The following is a 19,010-nucleotide window of genomic DNA, read 5'->3' on the forward strand; positions in this document are numbered from 1 at the left end:
AGGCACCACAGCTCTGACTGCAACACACCCCTCACTTTCTCCTCATTGACACCATTGGCAATCCATCAATATTTATAATACAGTACAAGTAGATACTGTAAGGATGTGAAAAATAAGAGTGTTTCTTTTAGTCAGCCTGGACTTATGCTGTAGATTTCATGAATGACACTTTGAGAATACATAACCTCTTGTTTCTTAAATTCTTGATTCTTGAATTCAATTGAATTAATTAACATAAGGCGACAACACAAAAACCCATCAATTGCTCACTAATTAGATTTTGTCATTAAATATTTGGTATAGAACATTTTTAGCTTAATATAACATTTTTATATAAATTTTGGTGTTAGTAAAACAGAGCGCACAGGTCTTATTTGTTTGTGTGTGTGTGTGTTTGTTTAATTTTTAGGGCTTTAGAAATCTTTATCCCAGTGGCTATAGTTTAGGAAGTTGCTCACTTAGCAAGAGTCCAGACATAACTAGACCACCAGATATACACAACCACAGCAAGGCGAGCACATACTAATACACACACACACACACAGAAATACACACACAGAAACAGCAGCTACAATCTGTCTAAATTAGGAAGACGCCAGGTTAATGATGCCAGACACTGCTGTGAGTCTGTTGGAAGATGGTTTGTATCTATGTGTCCGTGTGTGTGTGTGTGTGTGTGTGTGTTTGTGTGTGTTGGGTGTGTGGGGACCTGTATGAAATTACAGTAACTGAGAAAGATAGTCTGGGCTCTGATAGCTCCATCAGGTCTCCCTGTCCCTCACAGTCTCTTCAATCAAGCAAACCCATTTACCCAGGCCAGTCAATAAGGATCACAGCACCTCTCACACACATCCAGATAATATTATTCTGCTGTCCATCTTAATTTCCTCCTCGCTGATGTTACAGTAAATGAGTCCCCCTTAAACCCATGATGACTTGTTATTTATGAAATTAAAGTATGTGAGACCCTGAAACGCTCAAGTCATTTCACTCAAAAACCAAACAAACAGCTCTCACATTTTGAAGGATTTCCTTCATGGCTTTTTTGGGTGTTGCAGGATAATTCAGTATTAACATTTAATCATTTACTGTCTCTCAACTGTCTTTTACACTACCTGTCACCTTGTCTTTCTGCTCTCCCCTCTTCCCCCTCTTCTCCCCCTCCAGTCCCCATTTTGATCCAATTGGTGATTTATTTATTTTGGTAAGCTGAGTTGAGAATCAATATTGGCTGAGAGGAGAAGTTCTCTGTAATGTCTTTACCCCTAGAAGATGACAGACTGAAAGACTGAAGAGAAAAGAGTGAAACGGATTAAAGATAGTAAATAGGAGAAAGGAGAAACAAGGAACGACAGATTTTTTAAAAAAAAAGTTTCGTGCTGAGGAAATTGCCGGTTAATGAATGATGCCCAGACTTGAAAGTAGAAAAGGAAATAAAAGTTGTCTTAAAGAGCTGAGAAGCTTAGGGTGCGACATATAAATCAAACATAAAAACCCAGAAGCAGTACCTGCACCTCATTAGAGGAAACACGCAGCTCAAACCAGACATAATTCATATATCTGTATTTATATACCGATAGACACAAATTGTTTCCGTCTCAGAAAAAACAACAACGATCCAAGTATGTAGTGCAGTGTGTGAGCTGAATTGGCACTAACTGAGACTGGGATTTTTACTCGTTAATTTTACATGCCATAATGAATGCAGAGGAGCAGCCTAGTGGTAAACACAACTTTGAAGGCTGCAAGGAATACAAAACTGCTGATTGTTGCTATCGCAAGGAGTACAAAGTGATCTAGGCCACCGCTTCATAGAGTGTGGGAGTAGTTTTGGGAACTATTTAAACCAGTTTGTTCTTGGTTTAGTTGCAAGATATCTTTCAAGAAGAAGGTAGAGTAATGTGTGTTTCTGCAGGTCAAGTTTAGCTCCAGTGGTTTGTTCTTAAGTCAGACAATTGGACTTGGTTTTGCTTAAATGGAAAACAGAGTCATGCAACACAGTGATATGGCCTCAAATTTCATGACCTGGATTTGCTTTTTTATTCAATGCCTTCTCTTCCCATTATCACAGATTTACAATGAAGGCTTCAAGTCATCTAAATCTATGTGTGTGTGCACGGTAGCGTACATGTTTGTGAATTTATACAGTATAAACAGTCTATGTGGGTGTTTTTGACCAAACGCTCCTAAACTCCTAAGCCCACATACACAGAAAGAGCGAGAAAGAGAAAGACACTAAACTTACTACTCAGACCGAATATCTAGGACATTTATTCAAAACACTCTATCTCATCACATTCGGGGGTAATTTCCATCCCAGCACTGAGGTAGCAGAATAATATAGTTGGTGTACAAAAGATAGTTTAGCCTTTGGCTTGCCCTCAATTACTCTCTCTGACCAGTCGGCTTGATGCGTCAGAGAGGCCAAGCGCATTAAACTGTCCAAAAACTCCCACAGTATTCCAGCAGCACTCTCTATGTGACCTAGACTGTTCTTGTCAATATGCCACAATTAGCAGGTGCCCCTCAAGTATCATGAACCATCCATGTTTTTTATACTACAAGCTTCAGATTCTGTAACTGCTGAGAGTAATTTAGGTAGGTTCAGTCATCCAGTTAGCCATCTGTTTCAAATTTCATGGCTTTAGGGCATCAATCTGCTGTGTATTTGTTGGAAACCGTTCTTGATTAGTGACCACAGACTGGACCAGCCTTCATTAAAAACAAAAAGTAACTCTGCAACCACTATGAAACCAGACTGTATTTAACTGTATCATTTAATTTAGTTTTTATATGCTCATTTTGAGCAACACTAGGGACAAACATATGTCAGCAGTCAGTTTGTCTTATTTTAGGTTGTTGTCTCTTTTTGTCCCTTTTGATTGTATGTTGAAAAGGAGATCTGCTGGTAAGCTTTAAGTCTATGATAAAATTCTGGTGAGACAAACTGTACCGTATCCTTGAGAAAGGGTATGGTATTATTTCTAAAGATGTGAGTGTTTCTAGGAGCACACCGAAAAAGTGTAAAATGGAAGAAGCTCAAAGAAGAAGAATGATAAAGTCCTCTGCTAATGTTGGAGAACCTACTGTACCAGGAGAATAATCATCTCAGTTATACTCGATCATTCCGACCTTTATAGTAGAGTGATTAGATGGAAGCTCCGTTATGATAGCCTGCCTGGACTTTAAAAAACTGTATTTAAAAGACTCTGAGCGCATGAGGAGACAGATTCTCTTGCCCTGCCTACACAGAAGTTGTTACATTAGCAGCACATTTGCAGAAAACAGCCCCGTTTTAGCTTTTGTTTCTCTGTTTAGATGTATGTACTTTTTGGGCATAAAACTCCAAGTAAATCTGCCAATTGTCTTGGGCTACTTCTGCATCTAAATAATCATTAACACTTATTCGCCTATATATGCAAAGAAATGCATACAGTCTAATTAAAAGTTAAACCTGTCATTAGTTATTTTAAATGTGGGCACAGCTCGCCATGGTCAGTGCATCTGATGTTAATAGACTTCTTTGCTCTTAATTCTGAGTAATGCCTGTAGCATAACTGATCAGAAAATGTGCAGAATTTTCTTTTACTGGTTCACAGTCTGCCTTTGTGCATCTATGTATCCTCGTATCCTCAACAATCAGCTGGAGTACGCCTCTGACAACTGCTTCACATTCAACTCAGCTCATAGCAATTTTTTTTCACTCAATGACAAATAAATTATAAAAATAAGTTATTATGGAACTATAGCAACAGACCTAATTTTTCTTACAAAGTTTCTATTTTCTGCTTGGCTCAAGAAACTCTCTTCTCCCAAGGCAGACCAGTGGTTCCTGCTGTGACAGATGTAATACGGGATAAGCTTCAATGCACTCCTGTCATTGGCTCTTGCACCCCCAGCCCTTAACTCACTAGCAGTGCAGTCAGTGCACTGACCAATATTTAACTTTTATAGATATGTGATTATTATTCTATTGCTTGTGGTTGCCTGTTTAAGGGGGCCTGGTGGCACAGTGGTAGAGCATGGGGTTCGGATGCAGCAGGCTGCGGGTATGAATCCCACCCCACCAGCCCCACCCAGTCACCAAGGGCCACCCTGGTGCTGGTCGTGAGCCCAGATAAAATGGGAGGGTTATGGCAGGAAGATGTTGCAGCAAGAAGGGCATCCGCCCTAAAAACTTATGCCAAATCAACATGTGGAACACATTCCTTGGTGGTGGCCCCTGAAGGGACAAGGCAAAAGCCATTGATCTTTTATGTGCTTAGCTATTTGACTATATATACATGCAACATAGTTTAGGCCTTCATATGATACTTTAAATAAATGTATAAATGCTGTGAAACAAAATATAACTTATTAATTATTATGTATATTATTTATAGTATTATTATTTTTCTTTAGCCCCACCTCTTAATACTAAAAGCTCATCTAGCCCCAGAAGAAAGTTAAAATGAAGGAAAGGTCCATTTCTGTGGATTACAGTATCCAGCCTTTGGATTGTGTTTGGCAGGAATTTAAGGTGCTAGTCAAAGGATCACAGTGATTATTTTATACATGAAATAAAGTACATGTGTGGCTTTCAGTATTCAGTCAGTCAGGGTTCTGTGTAAACTCTGAGGTGGGCATCAACCACACTTCCAACATATTTAAAATACTTCCAAAATATTTAGAACTGAAACTTTGTATGTGGTTGTCAAGGGCTGCAGTTTGGCAAGCGTGATTTGTGTGTTGCCAGATAAAATAAGTTCTCCTTTGGTGCTTGGGGCCGTTTCTCAGTGGCAAGGACAGGGAGGCCGGGCAGGGTTGAGGGAAGCAAGAACGGAGCCAAAGGCAACGAGGTCTCTAAAGAAAACCTACTCTGAAGTGCACACTAGTTAAGACTAAGGCAACGTTTCACCTTTCAGCTCTAGAATAATCTTAAGACAGACTTAAAACCGTCAGTATACAATCACTTTGCATTCATTCTGACAGAGCTTGAGAGGATCTGCTTGGAAGATACTGCACAAATGCATTTGTGTGTGCAAAGCTTGTAGATATTAACCCAAGAACACTCAAAGGTGCAATTTCTGCCAAAGGGGTCACTACAAAGTATTACATTAAAGTCTGAGTACTTTAATGTAATGTAATCTGTACTTTAATATAAAATGAGACATTTCAGTTTTTGATTATTTAAGATTTTCAATTTTAAACATTTCCTTGTTTTAACTTTGTCATTATGGGTTTTTGAGTTTATGAAAATCTGCAACTCATTAAAGTGTGGAAAAAGTGAAGCTCTGATTAATTTCTGAACTTCTACTTTTGTCAAAGTAACAAAATACTTAAATTATTTTCTCCAATGTTTTCTCTTCTCCACTTCACCTCATTTTCATTGTTTTCAATCTTTCCAGCTTTTCAATTTAGCTTTTTCTGTTTTGGGCCTCATCCTCTCCCCGTTCCTCTCATCCCTCTTATCTGTTTTAACCAGGTCAACCCTTTCCTTTGCTTTCCCTTGTCCCCTCTCTCCTTCTTCCATCTCAAGCCCTCCATCCTTCCAGCGTGTGCTTTTAAGAGCAGTCTCCTGAACCCAAAGCCTATTTTACGGGGAGTAGTTTCTTACTCCCGACGCTGCGTTTAGAGAAATTAGTAAGTGACTGACACATGAAATCCAAACATTAAATTTTTCATGAGGACAGACAGATTGACACTCACACATACACAAAGCATGCTCTTTTCTGTTTAGGAGCACGGGATAAATGGATATACTAATGAGGAAGTAGATTATGGTATTTTCCACCCTGAAGCTTGCTAGCGTTTCATAACTGTAAACAAAAATGTTTTGGTTTTGCAATGTCCACTTGCTTACCATTGCGAAGTTATTCCAAATGTTATCACACCTTTGAGAAGCGCTGCCTGGACTTCTGTTGGAATGTAAGGAACACATCCATCCATCCATCCATTAACTTAACCGCTTATCTTGCTCTGTGTCGCGGGGGGCTGAAGCCTACCCCAGCTGTCATTAGATGAGACTTTGACAGGTCGACAGTCTATCTCAGGTAAAATACAAAGAGGCACACTGTACACAGACAGACAAACATTCACATTCACATTTACAGGGGCAATTTAGAGTCACCAATTAACCTAACATGCATGTCGGGAGGAAACTGGTGTAGGCGGAAACAGTTAGAGTGGAACCAGGGACCTTTTAGGAAACTCATGTTGTGTTAAATAATTATCCCAGCAAATTATAAATAATTGTAATATAAAGTATAGCATGCTTCAGCCATGCTTCTCCTGAAACCTCCTAATCTTTAAACTTTACTAATAAGTAGACATACACTCTGATGCCCACATTTACCAAAGAGCAGCCATTGCCGCTGCTGTGCATCGTGTGGCTCGCATACATTTTCCTCTCTTCTAAAAATTATTTTCCTGTACAACTAAAACCTGCAAGCACAAACACATGTGGGTAATGTAAAGGCAACCAATTTACATTTTCTTTTAATATAGTAAGAATAGCACAACAATAAGTTGATACTGAACATTTTATAGTTGTGTTTAGGTGTTCCCCTCAACACTTTAAAAACAATATATTTATCAGCAACACCTCAATCTTTCACGATTCTTACCAAAGAGATTTTCTTAGCTAATCCTAACCACACTGGACCCTTTGAATACATTTTCTACAAAACCATAATCACGCTTGCAGTTGAGTTGCATTTAAAAAATATTTGAAGTGACAGTCTTGTTATTGCTTACTGTACTGTACTGTACTCTTTTAGGTGCTTAAGGTGATCTTGGTGTGTGCTACAGTGTTGTACTGTTTTTTACAGTTTAGAAAAATAGCCCATAAAGAAATAGCAGCACTTGGTCAGTTGCATCCTCAGAACATTTGGTTAATTTTTATCTTTTAGCATTTTGGGAGACTTCCAGCCTGTCTCTTTTGGAAGCTGATACACATCCCTAAATGTTTTGGGATGTGGAAGAAGTGTTCTGAGCCAGTCGTGCCAGTCTGATGTGTTCAGGTAGAAGAGAGCTAGTGCTGGTCTTTGAGTGTGTGTTGTAACAGAAGCTCTTTGGGCGCAGGAAGCGGGCTGTGATAAAAGTGGATTATTGCTGCTGTTCCAAATCCTGGGGAAATGGAAGACAGCATTTTGTTTACACCACAAATTAAAACCACAGATCGTGGTTGCATTCAGGAAAAAAAATAAAATATGCTCAAGCATTCTTAGCTTGGATTTAAGCTGTGTGTGTAATAGCTTGTACAGCTGTATAACCAAATGTATGCTTTGTTTGTGTCTATGTCTGTCAGACTCCACCTCATCAATCGTACTTTATCCCTACAGCTCCTGTTCTGAAAACATAATGATGCATTTGTTAAGAAGCAGAAAACAAACATTATCAAATTTTTTATGACAAAAATACAAATGTTCATTGGATGGACGAGTGCAAGACATAATAATTAGTAATAATCACTGTAGGAGAAATGTTGTCAGGAAAATGTAAAAAATGTAAAGCATGATTGTACCGTCATAATAGAGGCGACAGCGAATTTACGGTTAAGCAAAAGGTGAAAGTCTCCAGATATTGAAATTTATCATATTTTCACTTGATAAACTTTTAATCTAAGATGTAGCAAGTGAAACATATCGCTTTCTGCACACAAGTAGATTGGGAGTATAGTGTGGTTAAATGGGAAAAACCCTGTTGGTAGTTTAGATAGAATAACAGAGAAGTCAAACATCTGTCAGCTTTCACAGCCTAGCATCATACATCCATCCACCATGTTCCATGCATCGCTCTGCCAGACTGTCAGGAAGACTCGGTTTCCCCGTGCATTGATATGCTATCCACAGGACACAAAGCGCTGCCAACCAGCTGCAGTCTGCTCTGGTTCCCATCTTCTCTCTCCCTTTGCATCTCTCCCTCTCTCTCTTTCTCTCTCTGTCTGCCTGTCTCCCACTCCTGCGAAAAGACAGCAGAGAGATGTGGCAGGAAAAAAGACAGATGGCAAAGATGACAGGGGAATTTTTTTTTTGGGGGGGGGGGGGGGTTAAAATATTTAAATTAAAATGAAAACATTGAAAGAAATCAATGAATTTCTTTCAAAGCTCAAATCTACATCAGCATACATATTTCACTTTTGTGATGCTTTGTTTGCTGGTGTGACAGCTTTCCACATAAACTACAATTATGTTGAGTCACACACTGTGCATATGCCCTCTATAATAAGCCTCTTTGATGCTTTGGCCTTCAGGCTGATAGTCATGCTGGAGTGTGACAGCATATAACACCACAATGATGGAGATGTCATTGAGCGACAGTGTTTTATGACTGACCTGTGCTAGTGGCAAAGATTAAACTCTAGGCTCTCAAATCGTATATCGATAGTCCCTGCACACTGTAAGAACACACACAGGTTCATGAGGACATGTGCAAATACATACACACAACTGCACTGTCCATGGAACTTGTACAAAAGAGTTAGTGTACACACACTCACACACACCATATGCAGACAGTTTTGTCCTAGCCTTGTCTCTGTGTCAGTCAAGGCCCAGTGCAATGCCTGGATGGGTCATTGACTCTTGTGTCTCATAAAATCCTTTAAATAATAAAACCTATATATCGTGTAGTATATTGCATGCTTAGCACTAGTATTAAGGCAAATGGGCATTGCGTAAATGCTCGAAAAGAAGAGGAGTGATGAAGGCTCATGGCTATAAAGGACACAATTACCAGACATAGGACAGGTTTGTTGTTCCCATCAAGGGAATGATGTAGAAGTTAGATGTTTAGTTTTTCAGAGAGTCTCCTCTTTATTATATGTTTTAAATCATACATCAAATGTACACATCTTTCTTTGTATATTGTCCTTTTTCCAAACACTGTTACTTCTTTAACTTAACATTTTAAACACAAGCTGCTATGCACCCCCTTTTGTTTCTGTGTCATCTCAAATTCTGGTCACTGTTTGTTTTTTTTATCTCCAATTATCAGTCATTTTTTCTTGTATCTGTTTCAGGATATTTTCTTCAGACGCTGTTGCCACCATCCCAGCGCTCCTTCCAGGGTTGCATGCAAGCAATCCTGGTAGATGACCAACCAGCTGATTTGCATGCGGTGGAAAAAGGCACAGTGGGAGCTTTTGAGAATGTCAGTCTGGACATGTGTGCAATTATAGATAGGTAAGAGTTATAGTTCCTGTATTCACACAATCAGCCATAAATGAAAATACACATTGCACAACACAAGGACAAGGAGTGTCATAAATCAAGTGATTTTACGTTTGAAGGTTGATATAGTAAACAAGACTATGAATTCTTATCTGGAGATGAATAAGTCAGGGCTCTGGCTGTTGTGTGTGTGTGTGAACAAGAATATAATTGTATAGCTGGGGCTTGTGTGCTTGTCAGATGTATATAATTGATGGGGTGGGTTCACAGTGTAAGAGGATATGAGTAAACTACAGTTTTTGATTTAAACTAAAAGTAAAGACTAAGCTTCATTCCTGGAAAACACTTTAGGATTTGACTCAAACATGAAAAATGAATCATACACCTGTTTTGTTTCCAAGTGTAACAGAGCTGGAGATTCTACACAGCACGTCCTGTTGTTGGCTTAGTGAAGGGGTTCATTACAACTCGTTGACATACCAATTTATTTCCTTGTCATGGACTACACAAACACATTGGGATGGATTTGCCTTATATGGAAGGATCCACGCCTTGAGCTAAATTTGAATGCTTCCTCACACTGAATCACGTCTTGTCCAAAACATTTTAACCGGGGTGACTGTGGCACAGGATGTGGAGCGGTCGTCCACCAATCCCACAGTTGTCGGTTCGATCCCGGGCTTCTCTGGTCACACGTTTAAGTGTTCTTGAGCAAGACACTGAGACCCATCTTAGTTGCTCCCAGTGAGTGTTGGCCAGCTGCATAGCAGCTCCCCCATCGGTGTGCGACTGGATGAATAAGAAGCAGTGTTAAGCGCTTTGACTACCAATAGGTAGAAAAGTGCTATACAAGTGCAGACCATTTAACTTTGTGGACTGGTTTAACTTTCCTGCATTAGACCTAGTGTCATTTTAAATCAAAGATCAGTGGTAGTCATATTAAAAAAAAGATTTCAGGGAATATTGGCAACTGCATCATCAAGGTGAACAATGGAAAGCTAAATGTAAGAGCTTAGATCAATTTTGTCCTCATGTTAAGAGCGGATACTTTACTGTAGTTATGTCCACATTAAGTTGATACAAAGTAAAAACCGATATGTGTCTTAAACTTAATTTAAAACTGCAGTAAAACCTTTAGGCAAATAACTGTTTTAGTGTCATGAAATCATCTTACATGCAGTAGCTGACCATATGTTAGTAGCTGACCATATGTTAGTTAAAAAGTCTTTAGTCTTGGTCTGTACTACAGAGGGACACTAGGTGATTATTATGTACTCTAGAGAGTTTTTCATAAAAGCTATTTAACAAAATCTTATTTCAGTCATGACCTAATACAAAAGTTACATTTTTTTAACTTATTTGAACCTACTTACTTTTACATAGCTTATCTTTCTTAATAATGAAATTTGAGTGAAATTATGAATTAATGTTAACATACTGTTATTGTTTGTTTTCCCCTTAGTGTGATGTCATGTATATAAAGTTTTTATTATTTATTATTTATCGCAGGGTGTGGTTCACTTGCAGACTGACAGTGGTCAGATTTTTAGATTAAACTCACGGTAAAGGTCCTAAGACGTGGACAACACTTTCCCATCCTTGCTGCTTGTAGTACTGCTTGTCTTCATTACTTCAAATGTTGTGAATCAGCCCTGCAGTACTTTGGCCCTGTTCTGCCATGGAAGATGAATGGGTGGAGTGTTACCATCTAACTAATCAGAATGTCTTTGAAGGCAGTTCAATAGCCCTGTCTGACCTCTTTTTGATCAATGTCATACCACTGTGGGATTCTGTTTAGACTGAGATGGTGGTGGAAACAAAACACACATATACTTCCCCACTGACGCACTTTCATGACAAATACAGGGGCAAACAGTGTGCATGCAAACTCCTTCATCCCACAATGTCACTTTTATTCCTTAAGGGTGTGATACCACATTAACACATGCACTAGCACATGAAAGCATGCACATACTCTAGAGGTTTTCCATTCTAGTCAAAGCTTTTTCTTTTCTCCCATACACAGCCCAGAGCGCATATAGTCGGTGTACTTCAGTGCTCACAGCTTACTCAGCAGAATGTCTTTTGTGATTGTTGGTGCTTGTCAATTGCAGCCCATTGTGGTAGCACAATGCCATTTAATCTGCACATGTTAGCCTGCTGAAGCTACAAAACATCATGCTAAACTTGGATCACAGCCATATTAGAGTTTTTGCAGACATGCAATAGCATGCTGAGAAAGTTGCAGTTTATTTGATTTGAATTGAAGAGTGGGTTCAGTGTTCACTTGTACATAAAGTCCCTTAATTATTTTAATTTGAAGCTTTTTTTGTTCATTTTAAGTAGTTTCACAGTGGGTACTCTGTTTTCCATAGCTTCTAGGCACTTACAGGATCAGGTTTATACATAGCCAACCAGATGTCTAAAGGTTCTTGCTACCAGGAATTATTTGTAAGTAGCAGGCAGGTGCATGTTTAATAGTGTTACCCAAAGAGTCTTTTTCTGCATCACTTAACACAGTTGCCAAGAAACAGCTTCCTCAGAGGTGAATGATTATATTTTAGATGTCATCTTTGTTCCTATATTTATTCTACAGCACCTAACGCTCCCTCATTTTACACATGCATTGCTGCTTACTTGCATACCCACATGGAGTACACACAGTTACTAAAACATGCCTGCATTTCTTTTCTTGTTCTTTCCATTTCACAAAGTTAGAAAGTTTTGCATATATGCACAAAAATATATACTTTGCTTATGGTGCTTTATTGGCAGTGAACCCATCATACTGTACATCATATCAAAAAGCCCATAGTTGTATATTAACTGTAAAGTTGCTGTAGGACAACAGTGATCATCATGTTTCCCCTTAGAGATTGAGTGTCTCTCTGCTGAACTCCCCAATTTAAAGGACCCCTGCTACTCTAATGAGTCAGTGTTTGTTTTTCCTCCAGCTGGCTTTCCTTTTAACATCACTTTGATTCATTCAAATAGGGAGACTCATATTTTAATCACATAACTTGCATACGCAAAAGCATGTGTGCAAGTATCTGTGTGTAAAAGCTTTAAATGATTTAAGACTACGTTGCCCCGAGATCCATCCTCACCAAGCCTGCAGGCAGCTCAAACCACAAATCTTTGATGTGTTCAAAATTTGAGTTGGTATTAAAATTTCAATAAGAACAACAGTAATATCTTAACTGCTGTGCACTTAACACGATATTCACTCTCAGGCTGATAGCAGTGCTTGTATCTACACCGCTAATTTCCAGTTCTTGTTTTTTAAGGCAGACAGAGTTTTAGCAATAACAGCATTTTGCTTGCAGTGCTAGTTTTTTTCCCCCAAAATTTATTTCCTTCTCTTTTGTCATTTATTGTAATTAGATAACTTTAAAAAATCAATAAAACTGTGATTTGTTCAGCTCATAATTTTATCTGGTAAAAAAGGTTTTCAGTTAGATATTATAATATTAATGAAATGAAGCTCTATTCTCTATTATCTATTCTCTCTCTACTCTCTATATACTCTTTCTATTCTGATATGTGTCACAGCTTCTGATAGGTTAGCCTTTTTTGTCTACACTTTATTGTAACTGCGATGTTACAGAATTACAAGAGGTTGTGTTTCTCAAAAGTTATGAATTTTTCAATAAAATTAAAAGTATTAAACAAACAGTGTATTTATTATTGGAATTTTACTTATACTGTGAATATATCGGTAGAAGGATGCTGAGTTGGAGCTGCCAGGCAGGAGGTCTAGAGGAAGAGGAGATTTATGAATGTAGTGAGAGAGGACATGAAGTTAGTTGGTGTGAAAGAAGAGGATGCAGAGGACAGGGTTAGATGGAGGCACATGATTCGCTGTGGCGACCCCTGAAAGGGAACAGCCCAAAGGAAAAGAAGACTTAAAACGCTAGCTAATGGTATTGGTGAACTTTATGGTTACAATTTTTCTACCCTCACAGGGTTAATATCCTAGTGCTGGCCCAATAGTTTTAAATATTTTTTTTCCCACCTGAATTAGAATTACAGTAGAAATATTTTCCATGTTAATGCATTTGTGTTAAATAAAACTGTAAAGCATACTGTACTCTAAAAATCCACATTTATCACGTAGAGGTCTCAGGGTGATGTTCATACATCAGTCTAAAAGTGGATTGCTTTAGAAAGAACCCCTCTGCTATCTGAGAAAGTTCCGTTTGAAATGTTCATTTGACACATCACATGGGGCCAGTTTTCCTATTAAGATGAGTGTCACTATTTTACCTTAGTGCAAATCTGTACACCTTAGAAAAAGTTTTTGCTATAATTGTGTCACCTAAAATATAGGAATTCTAAGAGGATCCAATTTGCCCCACCATAAACATCACACGCTTTAGCTCAAAACTCTTCTCCCAACAGGCCACCATATAATATCCTCACCGCCTTCAGCATTACAGTCAGAATACCGTTTTTATTATTCAGTACATGATACATTAGCTAGAAGGAATGATGGATAATGCAGAAAACTTTCAGAGCCACCTTTTTGGGAACATCTTATAAAGGTATATGGATATAAATATCAAATTTGTTACATGCCTCATATTCATATGGACATAGTGTTAGTATGTACTGTATTATAGTCCTGTTTTAAAGTGGCTTTGTCTTGTAAATATTTAAAAATACTCTCTCCGTCTCTCCAGGTGTATGCCCAACCACTGTGAACATGGTGGTCATTGTAAACAGACTTGGGACAGTTTCAGCTGTACCTGTGATGGAAGAGGATACACTGGGGCCACGTGTCACACTTGTAAGTGTGTGTATTTGCATTCATCAAATTTGTGTTCCTGCCCATGTTTTTACTTTAACACCATTGCATGCTATTCCTCTTGTGTTTGTTTGGTTTGGCCTTCTTCAGCTGGCCTTTGAGTGATTACGCTGTTTTTCTTTCTAACGCCACAATTCTCAGCAGAGGGAGAGCTGAAGTTTTGAAGTGTTCACAAGCCAGACTTCTCTGACTGTGTTGTGTGTTTTTTTTTTCTGCTCTGAAAAGAGACAATCGGACCAAAGGCACCAGCACACAAAAAGAACACAGTCAGAAAGAGAAGAAGCCGGAAGGTTTTTTTTTTTTTTTAAAAAAAAAACGTCTTAACAGCTTCAGAATGCCATGCCTCCTCCCATTTGCCAGTAATATTGTTCTCTTTTAAGAGAGACTGAGAGAGAACATTGGACAATGCTGTTTATGTTCAACTCAAAACAAGTGGGTTAAATACTGAAGCGTGAGAAAAGTAGGAAAAGAGAGAGAGAGAAAGGATACCTCATTGAGTGACAGGCGAATGAAAACCATCAAAATGAAATAAAAAAATACACCATACAAAGAGACAGAAACATAATTTTTATAATATGTTTAAAGATGCCTTTGTCTGACCATATGTCTACTTTATTTATATGTTTGTGAATATTTAGGAAGGGCTAATTCACTAACACAATTATGGCTAAAGGCACAGCAGAACCAGGAGATTAGGATTTCTACTTTGGGATTAGAAAGCTTTGGCCAAATCCTGAGGACCAGCCAATAAAATGATGGGGAGGATGGATGAGCAGTGCTTTAGCCTCCCTAAACAGCTACTATTGATGTGCCCTTGAGCAAGGAATTTAGTTCTAAACTGTGCTGGTTGAGATAGCCTATAGCCAATAGTTGAAAGCTGTGGGTTTGTGGTTTAAGGCTTTTAAATGGCGTTACTTGAAAAGAGTTTGTCCGCTGGGCTTTTCTCTGGATAAAAAATGAAAATGAAAGCCAAGAGCTGAAGTTCTAGTTTAAAACCTGCCACATGCAAGTGGCAAGACTTTATGGACATACACTAGTAAATAGGTAGAGTATTAGGTAGAGTACTATTAAATGCTGGAGATATAAGTTTATTAATCAATTAGAGGATTGACAAAAAATAAGTTGACACAAAATTACATATTTAAGTAATCTTTTATGTCATTAATAGGAGAAAATGTCTCACCTTTGCCAGTTGCAGATGCTACATTTATTTGCTTAAAAACATAGATGTCTTTAGTTGCCATTGTAGGATGCAATGCAATGGCCATTTTTTTTTACTGTATTCTGACATGTTATTGACTAAATGGGTAGCTGATAAAAATATGAATTGAATAATTATCAATGAAACTAGGCATGTATTTCCAAAGATAATAAAGTTTTTGATAAAAGACCGCGTTCCGTAATATATTAAAACTAACTGGCTGTACTTGCTTATAATCTATAAGCTACACGTTGTACCAGTAAATTAAAAACGCCCAAACATGATTTTTTTTCTTACTGTATATTCTATCTAATCTTTCTGATTGTTACTGTATTTCTGTTCAGTAATAAAGCAACCAGTTCTGATAAAGAAGACATCCTCTCAGTATGTAACTGCATTGCTAAACTTGATGAGATGAGGGATATGAAACAGGAAAGACCAATAATTCAGTAGTCAGAGTATGTATTGTAGGAGAAATAAAAAATAAAAGTGGAACAGAAAAAAAACTCGGCTAATGAAAAAGCTGAAAGAGTAAAACTAAGCAAACAAACAGGGAGAAATAGGTCTGATTTTAAACTGTGTTGAACCTGTGAACAGCCTTAATGAAAAAAGTTTCACTCCAAGTTTCCAGTCTTACATTTCTCTTTGAAGTGTAATTCCTCCCCTCCCCTCTCTGTGTGTAGATCAACACAAACATAACATCAATATGGTGTCAGATAGATTGCTAGAGTGTGTGGGACAAGACACCACTTCTTGACAGGCATTGAAGAGAGACTGGCAAGCACATGAAATTGCCTCTTGGAAAGAGAGGGGAAACAAAAAGCAGCTATAGTCACTAATGTGCTGTTTTAGATCTATCTTGAAATTGTAAACTGTAATTAGTATTTAGTCCATTATATAACAGAACAAAAAAAAACATTAGAGTGTGGATATGAAATACAGAAATGCCTGGAGAGAATACAGGCTTTCATGGGTATAGTTATTGTCACACTGTTGTTTTTGTGGGCAGCATATAGTAATACTACAATATCACGACTTACCCAGTGATTTTACCCTTCCAACATATTCTGAAAATTCTTTGAGTGGCTTACTGTAATACCTTCTTCTCTAGGGCCACCCTCAGGCCAGAAAATGAGAGCGACTGCTGTGCAAATCTCTCAACACTTTCATATGCAGGATCAACTGTTCTGATTTTATAGTAGATAAAATCCCATTCTTCGCTCAGCCTCCAGCCAAACTGCATTTTGTTTTGTTTTGTTTTTGATCTACTGTATATATTATGACACAGTGTACAATTTATGTTCATTTTTAATTACATTTTGTTCAGTTAAAAAGATCAAGGGCACTCAGCTCGTCCCTTATGGGGTCACCAAAGCACCAAGGTGGCCCTTGGTGGATGGGCAGGGCCACACCTGTTGGGGTGGGATTTCTGCATCTCAACCCAATGCCCTACCAGTGAGCCATGTTTTTGTTACCCACTATGCAATTACAGGAATCTCACATGAGAAATTTGGTGTCACTATTACCATTGAAAATATGTGATTCTCAGTACGTTAAATACCATGGCCCAGAAATTGGGGGGGGGGGGGGGGGGTCTATCTCAGTGCCAACACAGACAGGCAACCATTCACACCTACAGGCAATTTGGAGTCTTTAATTAACCTACCATGCATGTGTTTGGACTGTGGGAGAAAAGCAGGAAGAACATGCAAACTCCACACAGAAAGGCCCCGGTCGTTCAGGGATGCATTATATTTTTGCCAGACCGCAACGGACTGAAAGTAGCCTACTTACATCAACCTTAAATAATGAGATGCCACCACATCAGCCTAAACAAGACAACGGTGGCCTTAGAGAGCATTCTGTATGATGCATTGCAACAAATGCTGGCTGTTGCTGTTTGCAATATACTAACAATTGTAATTTTTGCAAATATGAAGATTTTGGCAACATCTTGTTAATTTAAAGTTAACACTTGAAAGACACATTGTGTTCTGTTAAACATAGGAGTACCTGCCTATGAAATGTTTCCTCCTTTCATTGAGAATCTCCTGACACTACTACACCCTCAATACAATATCTGTCTTGTTTTCTCCTGTCGCCTCACCTCTGCCCTATAACAGCTGGCTTTTCTATTTACTTTACCCCACTCCAGCTATCTATGAGCCATCGTGTGAAGCCTATAAGCATTTGGGGAGGTCATCTGACACCTACTGGATTGACCCTGATGGCAGTGGACCCCTTGGCCCCTTCAAAGTCAATTGCAACATGACAGGTGGGTGTGGGAGCACCACCAAACAGTTTTCTACTGCATTTACTGTTTACATATAGGCATTGATCTGAGAGTACTGTAGGTACTGTAGGTTTGTACGCATGCATGCGTTCTTCACACCCTCCTCTGACCTGTGAGGGAAGAGAACTCTCAAGCCTTAACCTTAGACAGCAGCACTCTTAACCTGCTATACCTAACGTTTCCATGGCAACACAGTCACAGCTTCTGACATTTAACTCTGACAGAGCAGCTGCCATGGACACACACACACACACGCATGCACTTACACACAACAAACACATAAGAAACAGACCTGTTACGCAAAACCTAAGAGTGCTCCTATGGTCTGAGTGACACTTCTTTCACACACCCTCACACATACAGTCACGTGCACCTGGCCACCTGCATGCGCACACACACACACACACACTGGCTCACAGAGTGGAATAAATAGATAGTCTGGAACAGCAGAGCACACAGGCAGAGCAAAAGCAAGACTTTTAATGAAATGTCACTGCACTCCGCTGGCTGGCCCCTTAGTCACGCTGAATAGCACACTCACACACACCTCAGAAATGTTAAGAGTTTCATTTTCTCCTACACATACACACACCTCAGAGACCTGAAATACACACACACACACACATTTCCTGGCTGACACTGTGAATGAACAGGGACATGTCTGAGTGACTAGTTCATGCTATAATAGCACAGAAGTATCTATTAAACCCTGGAGTCATAGCTGTGAGTTAGATTACACAGAAAGAATGTCATTGCCATGACTGCTGAAATGATGTTTTAAATGTGTATGCACACTATATCTTTATCAACTATATTATATAACTTATTAACATGTTCAGCATTTTTGTGTGTGTTTGGATGTGTAGAAGACAAAGTTTGGACAACAGTTATGAACAACCTGCCACCCAAAACTGCAGTGACTGGCTCCAGCAGAGAGAGACGTACTGTTCTGCAAGTCAACTACAGTGCCTCTATGGACCAGGTAACACGCACACACAGCATATAGCATGCAACATACATAGGAAGTCTTGTTTTGCCTCAATGAGAACTTGCATATGTAGATTTTAAATACCCACAAAAAGTAAGTAACTGTAAAAAAAAGTAGATATGTTTTTTAAATTGCCATATGTAAAAGGATTTTAAGGCTCCAATCTCAGAGATTCCCTACATTAAATGTAATTTTTTTTTAAATTACATTTTTATTGGATTATGGAAGAAAAGATTATTCAATCAATCAAAGCATAAGCTTTTGAAATGATTTTTTTATTGAGGGATAAATTATTTATTTTTTTGTTTATTTTACCTGTCGAGTGGTTAGTGCTGTCACATTATAGCTAGACGGTCCCTGGTTTGAATCCACCTGCTGGCTGTGGGCTTTCTGGGTGGAGTTGGCATGTTTTCCCCTTGTTTGTATGGGTTTCCTCCAGATAATCCAGTTTCCTGTCTCAGTCGAAAGACATGCAGGTTTGATTAATTGGTGAATCTAAATGGCCCGTAGGTGTGAATGTGAGTGTTAATGGTTGTCTGTCTGTGTGTGTATGTCTCTCTGTGTTGGCC

The 19,010-nt window shown here is 38.7% G+C and overlaps 1 protein-coding gene across 3 annotated transcripts in view; it reads left to right on the top strand.

The window, feature by feature from the left end:
* cntnap2a (contactin associated protein 2a) overlaps positions 1-19,010 on the top strand; it is a 292,011-nt gene that overhangs the window by 180,808 nt on the left and 92,193 nt on the right. For all 3 annotated transcript variants that reach the window (XM_067485956.1, XM_067485954.1, XM_067485955.1), the window contains exons 11-14: positions 9,002-9,164; positions 13,835-13,941; positions 17,316-17,435; positions 18,320-18,435. In XM_067485956.1, the coding sequence (XP_067342057.1) occupies positions 9,002-9,164; positions 13,835-13,941; positions 17,316-17,435; positions 18,320-18,435 (506 nt within the window). The remainder of the gene's footprint in view (positions 1-9,001; positions 9,165-13,834; positions 13,942-17,315; positions 17,436-18,319; positions 18,436-19,010) is intronic.

This window comes from Channa argus, chromosome 19, assembly GCF_033026475.1.
Source record: "Channa argus isolate prfri chromosome 19, Channa argus male v1.0, whole genome shotgun sequence".
Classification (NCBI taxonomy): domain Eukaryota; kingdom Metazoa; phylum Chordata; class Actinopteri; order Anabantiformes; family Channidae; genus Channa; species Channa argus.